The sequence below is a fragment of the Elaeis guineensis genome, chromosome 5 (assembly GCF_000442705.2).
Source record: "Elaeis guineensis isolate ETL-2024a chromosome 5, EG11, whole genome shotgun sequence".
NCBI lineage: Eukaryota > Viridiplantae > Streptophyta > Magnoliopsida > Arecales > Arecaceae > Elaeis > Elaeis guineensis.
Genome location: NC_025997.2, coordinates 122,109,579 through 122,128,230, shown reverse-complemented (window position 1 = coordinate 122,128,230; position 18,652 = coordinate 122,109,579). Strand labels below are relative to the sequence as shown.

The following is an 18,652-nucleotide window of genomic DNA, read 5'->3' as shown; positions in this document are numbered from 1 at the left end:
GAAAGCCTCTAAAAGTTCAAATCTGCTACTAGCATGCACAAGATGCGCTTAATATACAACGGGAAGGAAAACAATGCCATTAGCTAATAATCATACATTCGAGTTCAGCACGCCATACACTAGTTAGGTCTTTATTTACTCAAAAAAAGAAAAGAATTAACCTAATATAAAATATCAATGCATAAGAAACGTGAGGGAGAATAATTGGCATTATATCAGCAAATAAGGCACCTCCAATATTTGGTCAATGACAGGTCAATAACTATACAAGCAAAAGAGCAATGTTCAGAATTGCTTCATTAAAAAAAAAATAACAAGAATACCAAATCCCACCGACCCAAAGAGAAAGTCCAATGACTCCAAACATTCCTGGATGACTTCTCTGCCTCAACGCCAACCCCAAAAGAAAGCATTTGAAACTGGAGGCCTAGGAATTAGGCCGCCACAATGATCTGTCGGTCATCAAAAACAGAGAAAGAATGCTAGCTGTTAGAGTAACGGTTACTAAAGCCTAGAAGTCATCTTCCCGCATATCTGGTCTCCTCTTTGATGCTAGACGAGCATCCCTCTCACGCTCGAATTCTCTAAAATCAGTTCTCTGCAAGAAGGAAACTTTGTCCAGATATTGCTTTGAGCTCTTCTTGTAAGCATCCAGCTCGTCTTCCAGTCCCTTGTTCTCTTCCTTGAACTCACCCCAGTCCTTCTTGGTCTTATCGAGAACACTAAGCTTTTGCTTTTTCTTTATCTGTTCCAAAATGGTGTCAAGGGCAGATGGTGGGGCACCTGAAACCTTAGCCTTTTCTGCTGCCTCCTTTGAGTCAGCATCCACAAGCTTTTTCACTTCAACCTCCTCGCCTGCAAAGTCCCGGACCTCAGTTATCTGCATGATCAAATGAGAAAGAAAAGTCAGTCTATGAATCAGGTAATAGAGCAGATGAAATTCTTTTAAATTGAAACCAGGTTTCAGAAGCGGCATGATATCTAAAAAGATACACTAAACCATTAAAAGTTGATGAAAGCAGATATACAGCAGAACTTTATGACACTTATGCTCAAGCAACTATAGAAGCAAGAATTGGTGGCAGAAGAATAGACCTGAGAGCCCAAACTTATTTTGTCAAAGGTGGACTTTTCTTTATGAGAAAAAGGTCCGCCCCCCCCCCCACCTTTTCCTCTCTCTCTCTCTCTCTCTCTCTCTCTCTCTCTCTTCCTTAGGAAGAAGTTAGTTTGCTTAGTAGTATAAATAGACACACACAGAAACACGTAAACAAATAAATTTAGACATGCAGTAGCATACACAGCTGCAGCCAGCAGGAATAGCAACAAGCGCACAATTTTACGTGATAAACACAAGAACCTACACAAAACCATACTACTAAGAAATCAATCAAGGGCCAATAGAACAGTTAACAGTCCATGATGGCTCTCAACATAGGTGCATCATGAGTCCGTAGGGCAAGCAGCAGAAGTTAATTGAACTAGCAGCACCAGTACAGCTACACATTATGAGCGGATGAAACTAGACAATGACAAGTCAAGATTCATTAGAGCACCTAGATGAAACCAACAAGAATTTACTGTTTTGACAAGATGGAAGTCCAACAATGAGCACATTTTCAGTAACAAGGCATGCATTCATGTTTATAATTTTCCTGTTTTTGGGGAACCATGTTCCATCCAGAGAAAGCAAAAGAAAATCAACACAGGAGAATGCCGTCCCCTGGCCAAGATGTCCAAAATCGGAGGGCACTGATTATACAACCAGAACTTTTAGGGGCTAGAAGAATGGAATGGAAGAATACACTATTTGGTCATTTTTGTAAGGTAGAAGTCACAATTCTCAGGAGATAGTTAAGTCTCGGTATTGGACATGTTTGATGAGGTTCATAAGATGAGAAGCATGCGTATCTATAATTTCTGGGGGAGCATGCACATGTGAGAGAAAGATGTCACCTCTCATAAAATTGGCAGAACAACTCCAGAAAGTAGCAAAATTCAAACTTGCTCCAGTTTGGCCAAGGCTATACATTTTCATGGTTATACTACCAGAGATGGAGGTAGACATCCAATTTGCATAACCATTGAACGGACAGACAAGTGGCATTCAGAAGCTTCAGAGTATGGACTTAGGAAATGGACTGTCATTATTTCACAGATAATAATACTATCCTCACATACCAAAAAAGAAAAATAATGGCTGTCGTATATTTTGATGGTGAGACTGCTGGGGCTATAACAGGTATGAACCAATCTAGCAGACTGAGGAATCAACTACAAAGTAAACAAACAGCAGGTATTTTGACCTAATTCTGCTAGGATGGATGATAGGGATGTCAAATTGGAAATCAGATTTCCTACCAAAGCGATAATTATTGCACATAGATACTAACTAAGAGAAAGAAGATTCACATAAAGATTTATAAGTAGCCTTGTGGCCTCAATTAACTAAAACTAAATGTAAGAAAGGAAATCAAAATAGGAATACAGACTAGAACAAGATGAAGTTAAAATTTATATTCATCTCATGGATATACACATACTTCAACTTTTCCCCTTCCAGCAGCAGCAGATGCAACATCTCTGACAGCTGAAAGAGCAGCTGCAGCAAGCCTCTTAGCTTCCTCGCTTGTTCCATTTAGTGTGCTGGTTGGTCTCTTTCCCTGAATGTCCTGATTAGCAGATGCCTTCTTTGGTGCAATGCCAAAAGTCACCATCCAATCCTACACAATGATAATGGAAGGAAAGAACTTCTCCTGTTAACTAATCTCAAAAAGTTATTATGATGCCGTCTACTCTAATCAAGAAGAAATAGCATCCTTACAGGAATTGTTTTACTTGTCCTTGTAGTCCCTGTTGAATTAGGCTTGTTCATTAAAGATTTGGGCACCTTAACAGGGAGCCCACTATTCATCTTCTTCCAAGCTTCCTCAACCCGAGTTTTCCTTTCTAAAACAACCATGAAAATATGCACACCTTTAGCTAGAATAGCATACAAAGTAGAAAAGATAGAACTACATAGATCACATATACCAAAGCTGTAAACAAAGAAAGCAAGCTCATTAAAGAAATATACTATTATGACAAAGAACACTGCCCAGAGAGCAATAGTTTTAAACATTGCTTTCAAAAATAAGCGACAAATGAGAATACTGACTGAAATTCTAACTATGACGCAGGTCTACAATTGGCACAATACACAGAAAGGCAATATGATTTGCATGTTAACAGTCAATAATATGATAATATTGGAAATAAAAATATCATATAGGTGCACGCAGGGTCCACCGAACCGCCCCAGACCGTACCAATGGCTAACTGATGATTCGGGTGTCCGATTCGGGCGAAGACAGAGAAAGGGAGAAGGAAAGAGTGGAAGAAAGAGAGAGAAAGAGGAGAGAAGGGAAGGAAAAGGAAAGACCAGTGGTGGCCGCCAAGGCCACCGGAGCTTTCGGGCCTCCACGAGATGAAAGGAGAGAGAGAGAGAGAGAGAGAGAGAGAGAGAGAAGAGGAGGAAGTGTGGAGCCTAGGAGGCCTCAACGGCCCTCCGATGGCCACTGCCGGTGTCTCCACCGGCCTCTTTTTCCTTCCCTCCCTTTTTCTTCTCTTTGTCTCTCTTTTTTTCTCCGTTTCATCCCTCATTTCCATGGGACCATATCAGTTCGGGCCTGGTACAGTCTAGTATGGGAGCATACCAACTCGTATCACTGGCCGACCGGCACGGAGTATGGTTCTAAGTCGACGATCCTTGGATGCACAAAATGTGATCAAAGAATGATCAACAATATGCAGCAATAATATCCACAAGTGATATTGCTGAACAAAATCCAGTTCTCTGAACATCTAAACTAAGAAAACTAATAAACTATTAACATAATGTTATTTACCATTTTCTTCAAGTTGTTCCTGCAAACTAGGATTCTGATTAGTCACTTGAACATCCAAAACTCCATCTTTCTTATGGGCATTACCTACAGGACAAGATAGTGAGCGTCAGATGGCTGAAATCATATAAGTTTACAGTGCAACAATCTTGCAGTTATCCCTGGTTTGAAATGAAACAAACCACCATCAGCTCAAACTTGAAGTTTCATGCAGATATATGCCAAAACATCTACTGTGCACAACATTTGTGAGTTAATTGCTTTAAACTTGCAAGATCAGCAGAAGTGTAACAAAACCATGAACATTCAGATAAACTGCATCATAAGCCATATACAAAACATTCAATTGGAATAAAATATCTTCTAAATCCTTATAAAGTGGCAACTGTGGACTTACTGATGGCCATTTTCCTTTATCAAGATAATGGGAGAGCGTTGAAACAGTAAATCATGAAATATGTCCCAGTGCCAAAATAACTATGAAACCATAACCTCAAGAGCAAGGATTTGATGCATAATGCATCTTATTCAGCAAGTCTACAGGTTTTGATTGTATCATGGCCAGTGACATATAACTATTCTCTTGGCATCCATAATTGGGCTGAAAATATTTGTGAATCCAAGCTGTAATATCATCTCTATAATCACTTAACATCATCAAAGAAGCCATCAATTGCAATGTTTGATCTATTAATAGTTTTGACCAGAGAAAAACATCAAGAAATTGAAAATTGGACAAAGAAATGGTGGTTCGTACCTTTGATTACATCCCCCCCAAAAAAAAACAAACAAACAGAGAGAAGGTTGCGAAGTTAACCTCAACATAGTGGCTTGCAATGAAGATGATGTACCTGACATGGTGGCATAGAGGTAGTACTAGAAGTGTCAATGTGGGAGTACAATGGTGATCATGTTGGATATGAAAATATTGGTAATGGTGATGGTTGTACAATGTTAGCAAAGACAGTACTAATAATGGTGATGACAACAACTTTTGAGTGGTCATATTGTTGATGATGGTGGTGATTCAGGCAATAGTCATATTCTCAGTGATTTTGGTGGCAACTGAAGGGTGTTACAGCAATGTGGCAACAAAGGTAACAATAACAGCAAGTTGTTGATACCATGGATGACTGTAGCAGTCTCTTTGTACTCTATAGTCATAAGTGGTGGCAACTAAGACAATGGTTTTAGCATTAATTATGCTAGCAGTGGTAATGACAATTATGTGGAATGTGGTGGTGGTAATGACAACGATTGAAGAGTTGGGGTTCAGTTATGGGGGTTAATCATGATCACTTCATAAACCAAAACTTATTGGGCCAATTATGGTAAATAAATCAGCACACTGCATGTTGATGGCATGCTGGCCTAGCATTGACACTGTATGAATTGGTCATGCTAAACTCGGCACACATGGCACAAGCATGTCCCAAGCACTGTCATAGCTGATATCATGCCAATGCAACATGTCTATAAAGCACTAGCATGATATATGTTACGCCATATTGTGAATGTTAATCAGCATATCAATCCACTTGTGGACCTTTACCATAACCGTGATTAACTTGAGCTAAATAATGGCATCATATGTGTAGTTTTACTACATATGATGTTACATCAACGACTTATCTTTTCAGGTCTTACAAATCAAAATCTCTAATCTGTTTTGGCCTTTTGCCGTCTCATCTCTGATTCCTAAAGCATGATACAGCTTATCTCCTATAAGCATCAAGCTCACTACCAAACATTTTCCTCCACCTGAGTGATAACAAGTTAGTGGCTTCTTGCCTTGATTGTGACATGCCAAAATGAAAATGAATTTCTGCATTTGCCCATCTCAATGCTAAACAGTCCAGTGGTAGTTCCATGATGACTCCCATCACTTGTAGCAGCGAATTGAACATGTGGCTTCTCTCGAGAGTTGGGTGGGTAGGTGTGGGGGTGCCAAAAAAAAAAAAAAAGCCTACCATGCAGGGTAACCACTTCAAGTTTGCCTTTTATATATATTAGACAGAAATTACATCTTGGTAGATGATGCATGATTTATTAGGATTGACTCTATGTTTCCACAAATCCCTTGGATGGTCTCCAAGTATCCATGTGTGCCACTAAGACAAGGACTTGGATGTGACACTTGGGTACGATCATATTGGCTGGCCAACAGAAATTCTATGAGACTAAAAGGATCTAGACACAATAGTACATCCATACTGGCACTCTTGCAATATAGCAAACATGCATACACAGACAAATATATGTACAACATTTATATAAATGTGAAAAGATAGACACAATAGTACATTGATACCGACATTCTTGCAAGAAAGCAAACATGCATACACACACAAATATATGCGTGTATTTACATAAATATGAAAAGATACAAATGGAGCTGTCCTGTATTTTCCTATAGATGACTAATCAATCTTATGAAGGAAGTAATACATGTCAAATTGGATTCAAAGAAAAATCATATTGCATTTAAAAAGAAAATTTAAATGCTAAACTAGGGAAGTATAAAAGAGATGACCAAGAGGACAATTTCACCACTCCTTGAGCTAGGAGATCAATGATTCATGTTATTATGCCTAGTATTTCTTATTTATAAATGTAGATTTTTAAGGACAGTAATACACCTTGGAGGTTTTTAAATTATTCACACTCACCAATATATACTTTAAGGCATGAAGCTGAATCAAGAAGAACCAAATAATTATGTATAATGCAGCATGGGTGACTACTTAGATGAAAAATTAAGTCTGTCACTTGAGTTATATGACAATTATGTCAGATGCTTACTTATGCTGTCAATATCCATTGTAAACTTACCTGCCACAGAGAGTGACGGTTTTGTGCTTTCATTTTGTTGATCAGCCATCAGAGATAAAGTCACGTTCACGAACTATATAACAACTGATGTTCAAAAGGATGACGAACCAAAAAATCTCTCTATTCTTTACTCTCCTATTAATGGAAAAACCTGAGAAACAAAAACAAGCTTATGCAAGGATTCTAAACTTTTCAAAAGAGAAACTCAAGTGGTAAAGAAGAGAATAGGAAATGTATCTGTTCACAGAATTGGATGCTATGGTTGTACTCTAGTTACTTGATAAATTCTCAAAGGCACACCTTGTAAAAATCCAAGCATGGGAGAATGGAAAAGCTAACATTAACATAAGAAGAGAAAAAAAGGTTTAAATGTATTACACTGTCAAGGGAACAGTCTCAATTTTCAAAACTATCATAAAAGTGCAGGCAAATTAGAGATAAAAATAGATTATCATCGATGATTGTGTTTCCGTAAGTAACACTCACTGAAGTCCAAGCTAACCAAAGGGACAATAAAATCTTCGAGTAAACAGACATCATGAAAATAATAAATTTTCCTATTTCGGGATTCTGATTCATGGAAAAATCCTAAATAAATCCAATAAACACAATATAAAAATTTAGTGATGAATAGTATCCCAAAAAATTCCAAAAAAATAGTGACAGAAACTAATCCTGACAAAATTCTCATGTCACAAGCAAGAACAAGGTAATCACAGAGACCTGAGAGAAACCAGAACAACGAGAAAATGTGGAAAGAGTTCTTTAAAAAAAAAAAAAAAGCATTTTAATAAGAACGGAAAGCTAGAGCCTGAATCCCTCTTTCTCCACGAACACCAACTAACACCCATCAAATCACGCAATTTGAACTTAGCGTTAGGGTTCCGGTTATGCTTGGGGCATTCTCAGCTCTCAAAATTCAAACATAAATCAACAGATTGAACGAATAATACCTACTACGCCTCCTAGAGATCAACAGCCCCAATCGACCGTTCCTGCCCCAAGAATCAAAAGACAAGTTAGCCTTAGGGTTTTTGCAGCCCCAATTTAAACTAAAATCCATCCATTAAAAAAAAACTTTTAAAAAAGGAAAAAAAAAAAGAACCAAAGCACTTACTCCTTTGTTTGCTCCCCAAAGAACCTGTTCCACAAACCTCACAAAATCTAGGGCAAAAACTGACTTCTTTTTACTGCCTAAGTTCTCGGTTTAGGGCTAAGGTCCCGCGAAACCTCCGAAATCGAAGTGAGTTTATTAGGCCGCTATGAAACCCTAAAAGAAAACAAAATCCAACCTAAAGCGACAATTAACGAAGAGAACCGAGGAGATTAGAACGACGAATGGAGAAGAAATCAAGAGATCTGGGAAAAAAGAAGCAAAAAAAACAATAGGATCTTTGAGGAGGAGAACGATCGAGACGAGAAGAGAGAAGAACAGGCAAGAGGAAATGGTACGCAGCTCTGGGTACATCATCGGCAACTATTTATAGTTCACGATTCCGAAATTGGCCCTGACTTCCTAATGATATAACGTGGACTGCCACTATTACAGGGTTATGGGTCCGACTTGAACTGGACCCGTATCCATTTATTTAACGGGTTTGAATTTGGTTGGATTGGATTGCGGTTAACGGTGACACATGATTTGAAATTTGTTATGCAGAAGTTTACATATCTCTGTTATTGGAATTCCAGCGTCTATGCTGTATCATCTAATCGGTTGGTGCCAAAAAAATATTTGAATGACAACATCACCCATTTTGTAAACATCATATCAAATCCCATCAATCATATCATCTTTTCAACAAATACGAGTGCCACCATAAAATTTCGAAGTAAGGTCGATAAAAGACCAAGCTGGAGGTCAATCCAAAAACAAACTAAAGAGAAATTTGTTACTTACAATTAAAAGTCTATTTATTAAAATTTGTTCGATAGAAAATTTTTTCAATGCTTAAATTAATCGAAGATTTGAGAACAATAAAAAAAAAAATTTCGTCATCAGATGAGCTTAACTAAGGATCTCCTTCTTTTCTTTTTATAGAGAGGAGATAGCCGACTATTGCATGAGTTTTTAGAACCCATTTGAGGCATTCAATAATGAGCCCAAAACGTACACACCCACATTATGGTGGCCGTGGATGATAGTTATTGCGCACATTTTGGCAAAAATATCGGCCCACAACTTAGACTCCATGGGGTCCCATTAATCCATTCCTTTTAAAAAGAGCCCATCGGTGGTTCATCGAGATTGCTCCTCGATAGACGACTAAGGTTGGGAAATAGGAAGACACCGCAATAATGAGACATCTAAGTCATACTTGATAAAAAAAATATGAATGATTGGATTGATGATAAAATAGAATCTTGGATTGCAAATAGTGATTCAATTGATGATGAAGAAAAAGAATTCTTTATCTAATTTTCTACTTTAATGATAGAAGAAATGATTGATTAAATGCTATTGAGTTTAATTCATAATGACTTCAACTCTTTCACTGAGGTTGGCTCTGGCATATCAAGTACTATTTTTGCTGTAGCTAGCTCTACATTCATGTCTCACCGATTCATCAAATAACCAAAAAGTTTTTTGATATTAATATAAAGGTGCACTCCATCAAGTTCATCTTTAGCTTATATTTTTTGCATCTTTATATGATTTGATATAGCACATGCGTATGATCTTTCTTTTGCTTGGAAAGAACTACTATGTCATCAATGTAATCCTCCAATTCCGCATGCATTATATCACATAAAGTAGAAGATGTTTTAACCATTTGCATCAAACTCAAACTATCTTCTTGCATGCATGCTCCTCTAAAAGCACACACTATAATGACATGTCAAGATTGATTAGCATTATGCTTGATCAAATGGATGATTTTCTCGTCTACTAGGGATCTCATTCTACCTCAGATGAACCAAAAATCCATGAGTTTGATTGCCACTGGAATACCATTTAGTTGATCATGCATGTTTGAATAACTTCAGTTAAGTCTATCATTCTTTGATAAAAATCAATGCGATCTCTATAGTGTTCCTCCTCTAAATGAAATTCAATGGGGTCCATAGAGATCATATTAGAATTTCAGGTCCCCAATTCAGAAATTTTATTTCTAGCAGGCATCTTCTATAGGTAATCCCTTTATTATTAGCCAAATATAAAGAACAATTTTCAAGTTACATAGCAAAGAGAAGTGAGCCATTAGTATTTTCTCTCACATTCATTCAACCTGCTGCACATATACATATGAGTAACTTTTGATGGAAAGTCACCGGTCTACTTGGGTTGGATCTTACGCTTACAAGGAAAACAGAGTATGGATATATCTAAAACTTCCCCACCACCATAAGAGGATGAAAGGTACAGACACAAAATTCTCACAGCATGGAAACTAGCCTCCAAAAACTCGATCTGAAGCCATGGAGGAGCAGAGTTCAAGGGAAGATCGAGAAGTTGCAACCTTATTTAATGAAGAGGAAAAGAAGACTCAAAAGAGGAAAGCCTGAAATAATTAGCATGCAGCAGGAACGGTGCTCCTATAAGGATTTAGCTGCACATTCTTCATCATAGTCTCCAAAACGAGAAAATCCAAGAGCTGGAACCTTTCTTAAAGAAGGAAAAATAAAGACTCAGAAAAGAGAAGTCTGAAAATCAAAAAGCAGCATGGAGAATGCTCCTCTGAGGCTTCAGCTACCATTCTTCATCGTAACCATGAAAATGAGAAGTCCGAGAGGGCCAAATAATTCAAATGAGATGGATTGAGAGGATCATCATAAGAGGTACCAACATCAGAAAGAGTGCAGCAACAACAAAATTGAAGATTAGCCATCAATGAGAGCCCGTAGATGATTTCTCTTCAGTAAAGAATGAAGCCTGGAAAAATCAAAAAGCTCCTTATTTGAGCAATAAATCGGCCAATTTGAAAGGAGGGCCAAAGTTCTTTTGACAACTGCCATGAGGGAGGAGCCTTTGTGGAGGAAAATACGAGAGTTCCTCTCAAACTAGTAGCTCCAATTAAAAGCTACAAAGAGCATCAAAATAGCAGATTGCAAGAAGGAAGGAAAATTCTTCTTCTGCTAAGATGAATAAAGATTCGAAAAGCTTTCGAAAAGCATTGGAGCACCTATGACATCACAGAGGAGGAGTCAAAATCTAGCAACATAAGGACACGAAAAGAAAAGATGCTCTGTTGTCTCAGAGGAAGAATCACAAAAGGCACAATTGCTAAAATCTTTGCGCAACTTTTTTCATAAGGCATCTCTAATATTTAGTTTGTTCAAGAGAGCCAACCATAGGAATCCTTTAACTTTTGTGGGAGCCCTAATGTTCCAAATGGTATGAGCAAGATGCCATTTGGTTCCCTTTAGAATTAGAAAGTTATAAAGAGAAGAGGTAGAAAATTCTCCATTGGATTCCAACAACCAGCATATTTTATCCTGTTCCGAATTTAGAGATTTGCTAGCAAGAAGAGCAAATAGTTGGTTCTTCTCCTGAATATATTCGAGTGAAAATTGCCAACGGTGCTTAAGAAACCAGCATGAAGAAGAATGATCGTAGCAGGATGTGACAGAGCCTGACTTGATACGACAAACTCAATATAGATTTGGGAAACAAGATCTTAACAGGAGCATGACAAAGCCAACAATCAAGCTAAAAGGCAGTGGATAGACTATTTGCCACATTAAATGTGCATATATTTCAAGCTGGAGGCAAGAAAGCCGTAATGTCCTTCCAGAGCTTGGAGCATCTCTTACTAGGTTTCCAGCACAGTGAGAGCTTGACCCTTTTGAAGTAGGTTGAAGCAATCACCTTTCTCCAAGGGCTTGGGTCATTTTTAACAAATCTCCAGCCTCATTTGACAAGCAAAGATTGATTGAAGCATTCCAGATCTTTGACCCCCAAGCCACTCTCTTCTTTGGACATGCAAACTTATTTCCAGTTTACCTTACATGAAATGCAAGACATAGAGTCAGATCCATTCCAAAGAAAGGAGCTCCTAATTTTGTCAATCCTTTTGACGATTCCACTAGGCATCTTAAAGAGGGAGAGAAAGTATGTTAGAATAGCTGAGAGGATAGAGTTGAGGAGAACCACCATCCTCCAAAGGAGAGGAGTTTCCCATTCCAAGAGGATAGCTTTGAGTCAATCTTTTGGATCAGAGGCTGCCAATTTACAATAGAGAGTTTACCAACTTTAAGAGGAAGGCCCAAATATTAAAGATCATTTTATCTTAGATAATATCATGTGCGCCTATGAGATCCTCTACTCTTGTAAGCGGGGGCGCTCTATGGATATCTTATGCAAGCTTGACTTTGCTAAGACTTTTGATAAAATGGATGTCAACCATCCAAAATTCTTGAAGTTAGAGGCTTCCCTTCTATTTGGTATGGGTAGATTCGAAATCTCCTTAGTTCTTCTAAAATTGCTGTCCGTGTGAATGGCATTCAAGGGGATTGGATTCATTGCAAATCTAGGCTTTGTCAGGGAGACCCATTATCTTCTTATCTTTTTATTTTGGCAGTTGACCCATTATGCAAGCTCCTACACCAGACTAGAAGTTTTGATCTTTTTGAGGGTATTGGCAATGCTTCTTCATCTGGGGTCCCAAGATACTCCAATATACAGACAATATATTGATTTTGTCAAGACTAGGAAGGATTTTATTGCTACTCTCCACCTCATCTTATATAGTTTTGAGCTCATATCTGTCCTTGCTATCAATTTCCATAAAAGCTCAATTATAGTAATTAAGGCTGATTCTTATTTGGCTTCGATTTTTGCTTCATGGCTTAACTGTAAGGTATCCAAATATTATCATTATCTTTCATTGTTAATTTAGAAGTTAGACTCATGTTAAATTTACATTATACTTAATCCATATTTTTTGTCATTATTGTACCTTTTGTAATCAATTTTTTTTTTGCATGTATATCCTATATTTATTTTTATATATTCATCCCTCAAGGTTATTTTAGTTGTTTCTATTTTAAACTATTAATTTTTTAATGGCGTTAAATGGTATGAGTGCATATGTTAAAAAAAAAAATGAGGAAGAAAAGTTATACACACAAAATAAATGTTTTGTGAGGGCATATATATAAATATCAATTTTAAAAAGATATTCATATAAATTTCAATATGTAAAAGGATATGTAAACCAAAAAATTCATTATAAAAATAAATAAATATGCTGATATGATATTAATAGTAGTTTCATTAGAAAAATCATACAAGCAATGACTGTGCCGAAAAAAGCTGTTGTCACATTTGGTATACTGTAATGGAATGGAATTGAATCACCATTCCACCTTCCAATTTTGATTCTACTATTTGGTAGAGCTTTCATTTTCGAGGAATGATCGTTCCATTCCATGGAATGAAAATTCATTCCATTGAGGAGCCTAAGGAATGATATTCTATTTCAATAGAATGAAATATTTTTCCTAAATACCCTCTCATCCCCTCTATCCCTCCCATGCTCATGCTATGCCCCCCCTCCCCCCTGGCACTTGTGCCACACCGCCCCCCCCCCCCCCCACCCCGGTCCTTCCTTCCCTCTCCCCCTCACCAATGCTCATGCCAACCCCTCCCCCCATCTTCTCTACTGTAGCACATCCCCCACCTCTCTCCTCCCACTCACACGACTCCACCACCATTCACCTACGATGTCCCTAACACCCCTCCACTCGCCCACCCCCACCCCCTCTCCCGTGCCTCCTCCATCTTCGATGGCGCTCACGGCTTCCCCACCACCACCCCCAGCCACCCATGGCTTCTCCACACCACACCCCCAAGCGCTCTCCTCTCCCGCTTATCCTCCAAAAGAAATATAAATTCTTGCATAACTCCACCAATACAACCAAATAAAGAAATGAAAATGCTGATTCTAATCTCTTTTGAATGCAATTTCATTCCTTGTCTCATTTCATTCCTGTCTAATTTCATTCTAACATATCAAACATGACCTTAAAGTTGCTATAAATTGATGCAGGCTCAATTAATGTGAAAGCAAGAAGAATGAAAAATAGCAGTAACCATAGGAAAGGCAAAAGCACGCAATCTGCAATCCTATTGCTTACTCGCAATTCAAACTGAATTTCTTGTGAAGCATGTTTAAGCATGCGCAGCATGTTTTTCAACTCGCATGTAGGTACATCTTGGGTCCCGGTTCTGCGAATGTTGCTTCTCTTATAAGATATGGAGGTTTAGATCCTGATATATAGAACAATGTTTTGGTCGTCTAAATAAAAATCAATTTATTGATATGTGCCACAAAACCCCTTTTAATTATTCATCAACCGCCTACCCTTTCAATTTATTGCATCATCCTGGTGTCTTTAATAAGAAATTGCTCTTAGTTAGAGTGTTCCCAATAATGGAGGACTTGTATATTGTCTCGGGGAAAAACTCGAAGCTGACACGACTACGAGCGACGTGGTGCCTTAGAAGAGGAAGAACGTGAGTGCTGTGGAGATGTCTCGTGCCTTGCTGGAATGTGAACCAGTGAGGATGAAATGCCCTCGGCTTTCCTCACCAACCCCCTTCTTTCTTCTTATCTCCTTTTCAGCCTTTTTCTCTTTTTTTTTTTGACTTTCTACACCATGCTTCCACAAAAATAAATAAAGAAACAAATAAATAAATAACACGCCACGCAAACAACAAGAGTTGAGTAGTTGATGGGAAACAAACTGAGCGCAAGGCAATATGCCCGTCCCTGATTGTTTGTTCAATACTCGTTTACAACTTGTCTTTGCTGTACAACATGTCTATCATACAAGGATGGACATCAAGCATGTGGACCAGCACAAATACATGTTGCACATTGGGCAGAGAGTAGCATTGCTTCTCGGGGTCCACCTAACTAGCTTCCCTAGTTTACCAAAAAAAACAAAAAAGCTTCCTTAGAAACACCACAATATCACTGTCCCAAAATCAACTTCCAAATCCATTTGCAAAACCATCTATTTCTGCAAACCTCAAAGACAGTGGGTGATTAAGGCTTGTTATGGGTCTTCCAATCGTTGTTAAATAATTTCCCACCTTGTCTCCAAGATCTTGCCCGGACTAGCAGCTTGGCATTCAAACTAGAAAATCATGATATTTTAGTCCCTGACAAGGATAGAACTCAAATACATGACATTTCTCGAAATTTTCTTTTCTTGAACTGATTTATCATACTGCAATCCCTTTTTTTCTCATTAGATAATCTGCATGTAGCCCTTGATTATCTGCGTCTCTCATGATACCCGGGTGACTGGGTCCTTGAACGGAACTTCTCACCATGCAGCGGCCTACTAGTTATCAACACAAGCTTAGCTTGAGACATCTTCTCTTCCTTGGTGTAGACCAGACATCTTTTCTGAGCTTAGGATGGTAGCCCAGCCTGCGGTGAGCTGATTTCTGGATCAACCACAAATTGCTCATGACTTGGCCACTTGGCCATTTGATGCACGCCATCCACTTTGAAGTCTAACAAATCCATGGCTGCAAACAACCTATAATTATTTTTTTAATTATCACTGGAAAATGCGTATAACTCACACAGAATCTTGATAATGGGTACAAGAAAATCCCCAGCTCAGTTTGCCTCATGATTCAGTTAATTGCAAGCCCCAACTGAATAAATGACAACCGGAGAATCTGCCAGATCAAGAGATGTGGGGCTCGAGTAACTTAGCTTTGTAAATGGATGCGAAGAATAAAAAAGCCTGAAATGGTATAAATGAAGCCCCAGCAATTCGTTGTCAAGGAGTCCCAAGTAATGATCCGGTGTTTTTCTCTGTACTAAATTAATTTTGGATTTGTACTGATAATGCAAGGCAAGATTTAAGTCACATCTCAAAGCCTTGTTATCCGATAGCCGCTTCGAGAATGTTCACACCAACTTCACAGAGTTTTCTTCCCAAGCCTCACAACAGTAGTCTTCAAACATCCCTGAAGTTTGATGCCAAAGCTGAAAGGAACTTGCCTGCAAAGAGAATTGAAGAAAGAAAACCATTGTTAGTAGTGTTTCCCTTGCAACTTACAGAGCAAGAGCAGTTCAGCAATTACCTCCCAACTGGCCATCAAAAACATGATGATCAGCAGACAATGTTAAGCTCATCTTTGTAACAATTCCAGGCTTTTCAATTCCTGAAGAAACAAATGGATATGAATAATTACAGATTTGTAAGCATGGTTAATGTAATCTGAGTGCAGAAGCATACCATCGCTTCCAACCACAGGCTTAACAACTTTGTTGCCTCGACCAACAGCAAGAATACAAGCGTGCAGAAAATTCCAGCAGCCACTAAAACTTGAAGAGGTGAAGAGATTTTATAGTAGTTCAAATACTGATCTCCTGTGCGGTCCTTTGTAAGTTACTATTGAAGTATAAGAATGACCTCATGCAAATTTGTTCAATGAAGCAAAAAGCTGGCCCAAATGGATACATGCGAATCTAAACCCAAAAAATAGATGCAATAGTTAGAACTTGAACAACAGAAAGCCACCTATATAGCATTGGACTGGTTGTGCAACCCATAAGCTAGTAAAATTTAAGATGAGTCAAAACCAACAGGAACAAACAGGGCTACAGGAGTCTTTGATGGTTAAAGAGGTGAAGAGCGAGAGCCAGTACTTGATAATGTTTAATGATCTAGCGGTTGATATCTTGAATGAGAAGAAAATCTAAACAAACAAAATAGAATCTGACCTAGTGGTTAGATGAACCACTGTATATGTTTACTCCAATCTGTTTAAAAGCTGACAGCAGTGTAATCTACGCTGGAACTTATTATTCTCATATTAATAAATTTATAGATGTTTTACATTCATTGTGCGGGGTAGGCTCTGCCAGCGCCAACTCCAAAGCTTCAACTGTAGCCCTTTTCTCTGCATTAAGCATGTGGATGATAGCAAATTTTTAATATCAACTTCATTGTCTAGATGAAAGGGATGTGAAGCCACAATCTTGAGCATGTTTTCAATAAATAGGATGTAACTCACTTGGGAGTTGGTAACATGGCGAAGGAGCCAGTATTGATGACAGCAATGTTATCAGGTATTAGGGGAGGAGTGATATTTTCAGCAATGGTATCAGGTTTTAGGGAAGGAATGATATTTTCTTCCAGAAAACAATATACATGTTTGCAGAAACATGCATACATGGCCACAAAGAGAGGGGGGAGAGGGGCGAGAGAGAGAGAGAGAGAGAGGACCTGTGGAGGGTTAATAATCGCACAGAAATTGTCCACAGGAAACATTCCAAGATTTGAGATGCTGCATAAGATATACAAAGATAAGTATATGTAGCGTCTATCATAAAAGATGATCAAAGCATAAGCTACAGTAAACTTGAACTGTTGTACTCACCTGAAAGTCCCACCTTGAAACTCATTAGGTGTTAGCTTCCCAGCTCGTGCCTTCTCAGCCAATTCTTTGACCTGGAGATTGCTCGGAAAGAAGAATAGAGAGTTAATCAAAAGTTTCTTTGATCATATAGAAATTACAAAATAAATCAACATCTAAAACATAATGCATCAAGAGATCTGCAATGAAAGAGGATATTTCAAATCTAGACACAACTCTAGAGTGGTCTAAGGAGCATTTAATGCATTTCAAGTCATTTTGCATAACTATTGATGATTTTCTAAGCATAATTCAAGAATAATGCAGAAATCAAGTCCATAACTTCCAGGTTTTGCTTGCATAAATAGATTAAGACATAATCGTTCACAAATAAGAATTGAGCAAATTCTATAACTATAGATTTTGCAAGCAAATCTAAAGATTAAAATGATATTATCTTAGATCAAAAGAATATCGCTTACCTCCAACGATATTGCTGACAATGTCTTCTGATCTGCATTCCTTATGATTGGAGTTATCAAACCCTGTACAACATACATCACCAGTCAAATTTGCTAAATATAAACTAATAACACTTTTAGAGGCAATACAGGGGACTACCTTGTCAGTAGCAACTGCAATTGATATGTCGATCGAATCACACAGAGAAAGCTCCCCTTTCTCACTGTTCCAGTAAGCTACACAACCATGCACAAATCAATCATCTCCATGAATTAGAAGGAAGCTATGAGAAATGTCAAACATGAATTCTAAATATGGACACAAATAACAAGTGAAAAAAATGTCCTTAAAAAAAAACCAAATGCTCCGTCAGAGGATAACCCTAGAATCCAAATAGAATTAAAACCAAACAACATGGTCATCAGTCTCAAGCATAATTATAACAATGAGTTGAGTTGGCAAAGAATTGAATTACTAAAAATATTTGCCACTTATGTTGGCAAAATATCAGTACTCAACAAAATGTAATGAGCATTAGCCAAACAATTCCATCAAGCCAATGCAGCAAATGTTGAAAGCAGGACTGTCAAGAATAGATATCAAAAAGTGAAAAGGGATGGCATACAGATCGAATAAACCTTGAGGATTGTTACATGTCAAAAAATATTTTTAAAACATTCAACACTAAACAGGATAAGATTACAAAAGGTAAAAAAGTTCTAAATTCCTTCTGCCAAATTGCACCTAAATAATTAAGAAAAAAAATGTGGGTTGCTTATAATGATTTGTGTTTCTCACAGTATCGAGCAGCACTACAAGCAGACGACCCTAAAAAGGGTTTCTACACAGAAGCAGATACTAAGATAGGCATTACTCAGCACCATGTAATCCCAAATTCATACCAAATGATTGGGTTCAGAATTAGCAAGATAAGAATTGATATAAAATGGCTCTTCAGCTAACAGTTTATGCCCCAAAGATGCATCTTTCTATATTGAATCCAGCCTCTGGCTCATCTAGACTGCTCCATTCTAAGAAACCAAGGGTGGTTTCTTCCAGTTTCCTAAGATCAAACTATGTAACCAATAAGACAAGCATCCCAACCCTCCACCCAGCATTCTATGTACTATGAAAGATCATTGTCTTG

At 38.0% G+C, this 18,652-nt stretch overlaps 2 protein-coding genes across 2 annotated transcripts in view; both read right to left on the bottom strand.

Moving 5' to 3' along the window:
- Positions 1 to 191: 191 nt before the first annotated feature.
- On the bottom strand, positions 192 to 8,133 carry LOC105046062 (uncharacterized). The gene is made up of 7 exons (XM_010924555.2): positions 7,831 to 8,133; positions 7,667 to 7,708; positions 6,714 to 6,864; positions 3,885 to 3,968; positions 2,822 to 2,946; positions 2,541 to 2,720; positions 192 to 880 (listed from the first exon to the last, which is right to left on the bottom strand). Exons 3-7 carry the CDS (start codon positions 6,760 to 6,762, stop codon positions 512 to 514), a joined length of 807 nt encoding a protein of 268 aa, XP_010922857.1. The 5' UTR covers positions 6,763 to 6,864; positions 7,667 to 7,708; positions 7,831 to 8,133; the 3' UTR covers positions 192 to 511.
- Positions 8,134 to 14,379: 6,246 nt separating this feature from the next.
- LOC105046063 (dihydrolipoyllysine-residue acetyltransferase component 1 of pyruvate dehydrogenase complex, mitochondrial-like) overlaps positions 14,380 to 18,652 on the bottom strand; it is a 41,669-nt gene continuing 37,396 nt past the window's right edge. Inside the window, 7 exon segments of the mRNA XM_073258381.1 lie at positions 14,380 to 15,682; positions 15,766 to 15,846; positions 15,921 to 15,981; positions 16,914 to 16,974; positions 17,068 to 17,138; positions 17,526 to 17,588; positions 17,665 to 17,741. Coding sequence (XP_073114482.1) covers positions 15,624 to 15,682; positions 15,766 to 15,846; positions 15,921 to 15,981; positions 16,914 to 16,974; positions 17,068 to 17,138; positions 17,526 to 17,588; positions 17,665 to 17,741 — 473 coding nt within the window. The 3' untranslated portion in view covers positions 14,380 to 15,623.

What these genes read in the sequence shown, in the direction of transcription:
- LOC105046062 (XM_010924555.2), bottom strand. Translation starts at nt 6,762, where the DNA reads ATGGCTGATCAACAAAATGAAAGCACAAAACCGTCACTCTCTGTGGCA. An exon ending in ACCGTCACTCTCTGTGGCAG is followed by an intron (nt 3,969 to 6,713) that starts GTAAGTTTACAA and finishes CTTGTCCTGTAG; the next exon opens with GTAATGCCCATAAGAAAGAT. An exon ending in GGAACAACTTGAAGAAAATG is followed by an intron (nt 2,947 to 3,884) that starts GTAAATAACATT and finishes TGGTTGTTTTAG; the next exon opens with AAAGGAAAACTCGGGTTGAG.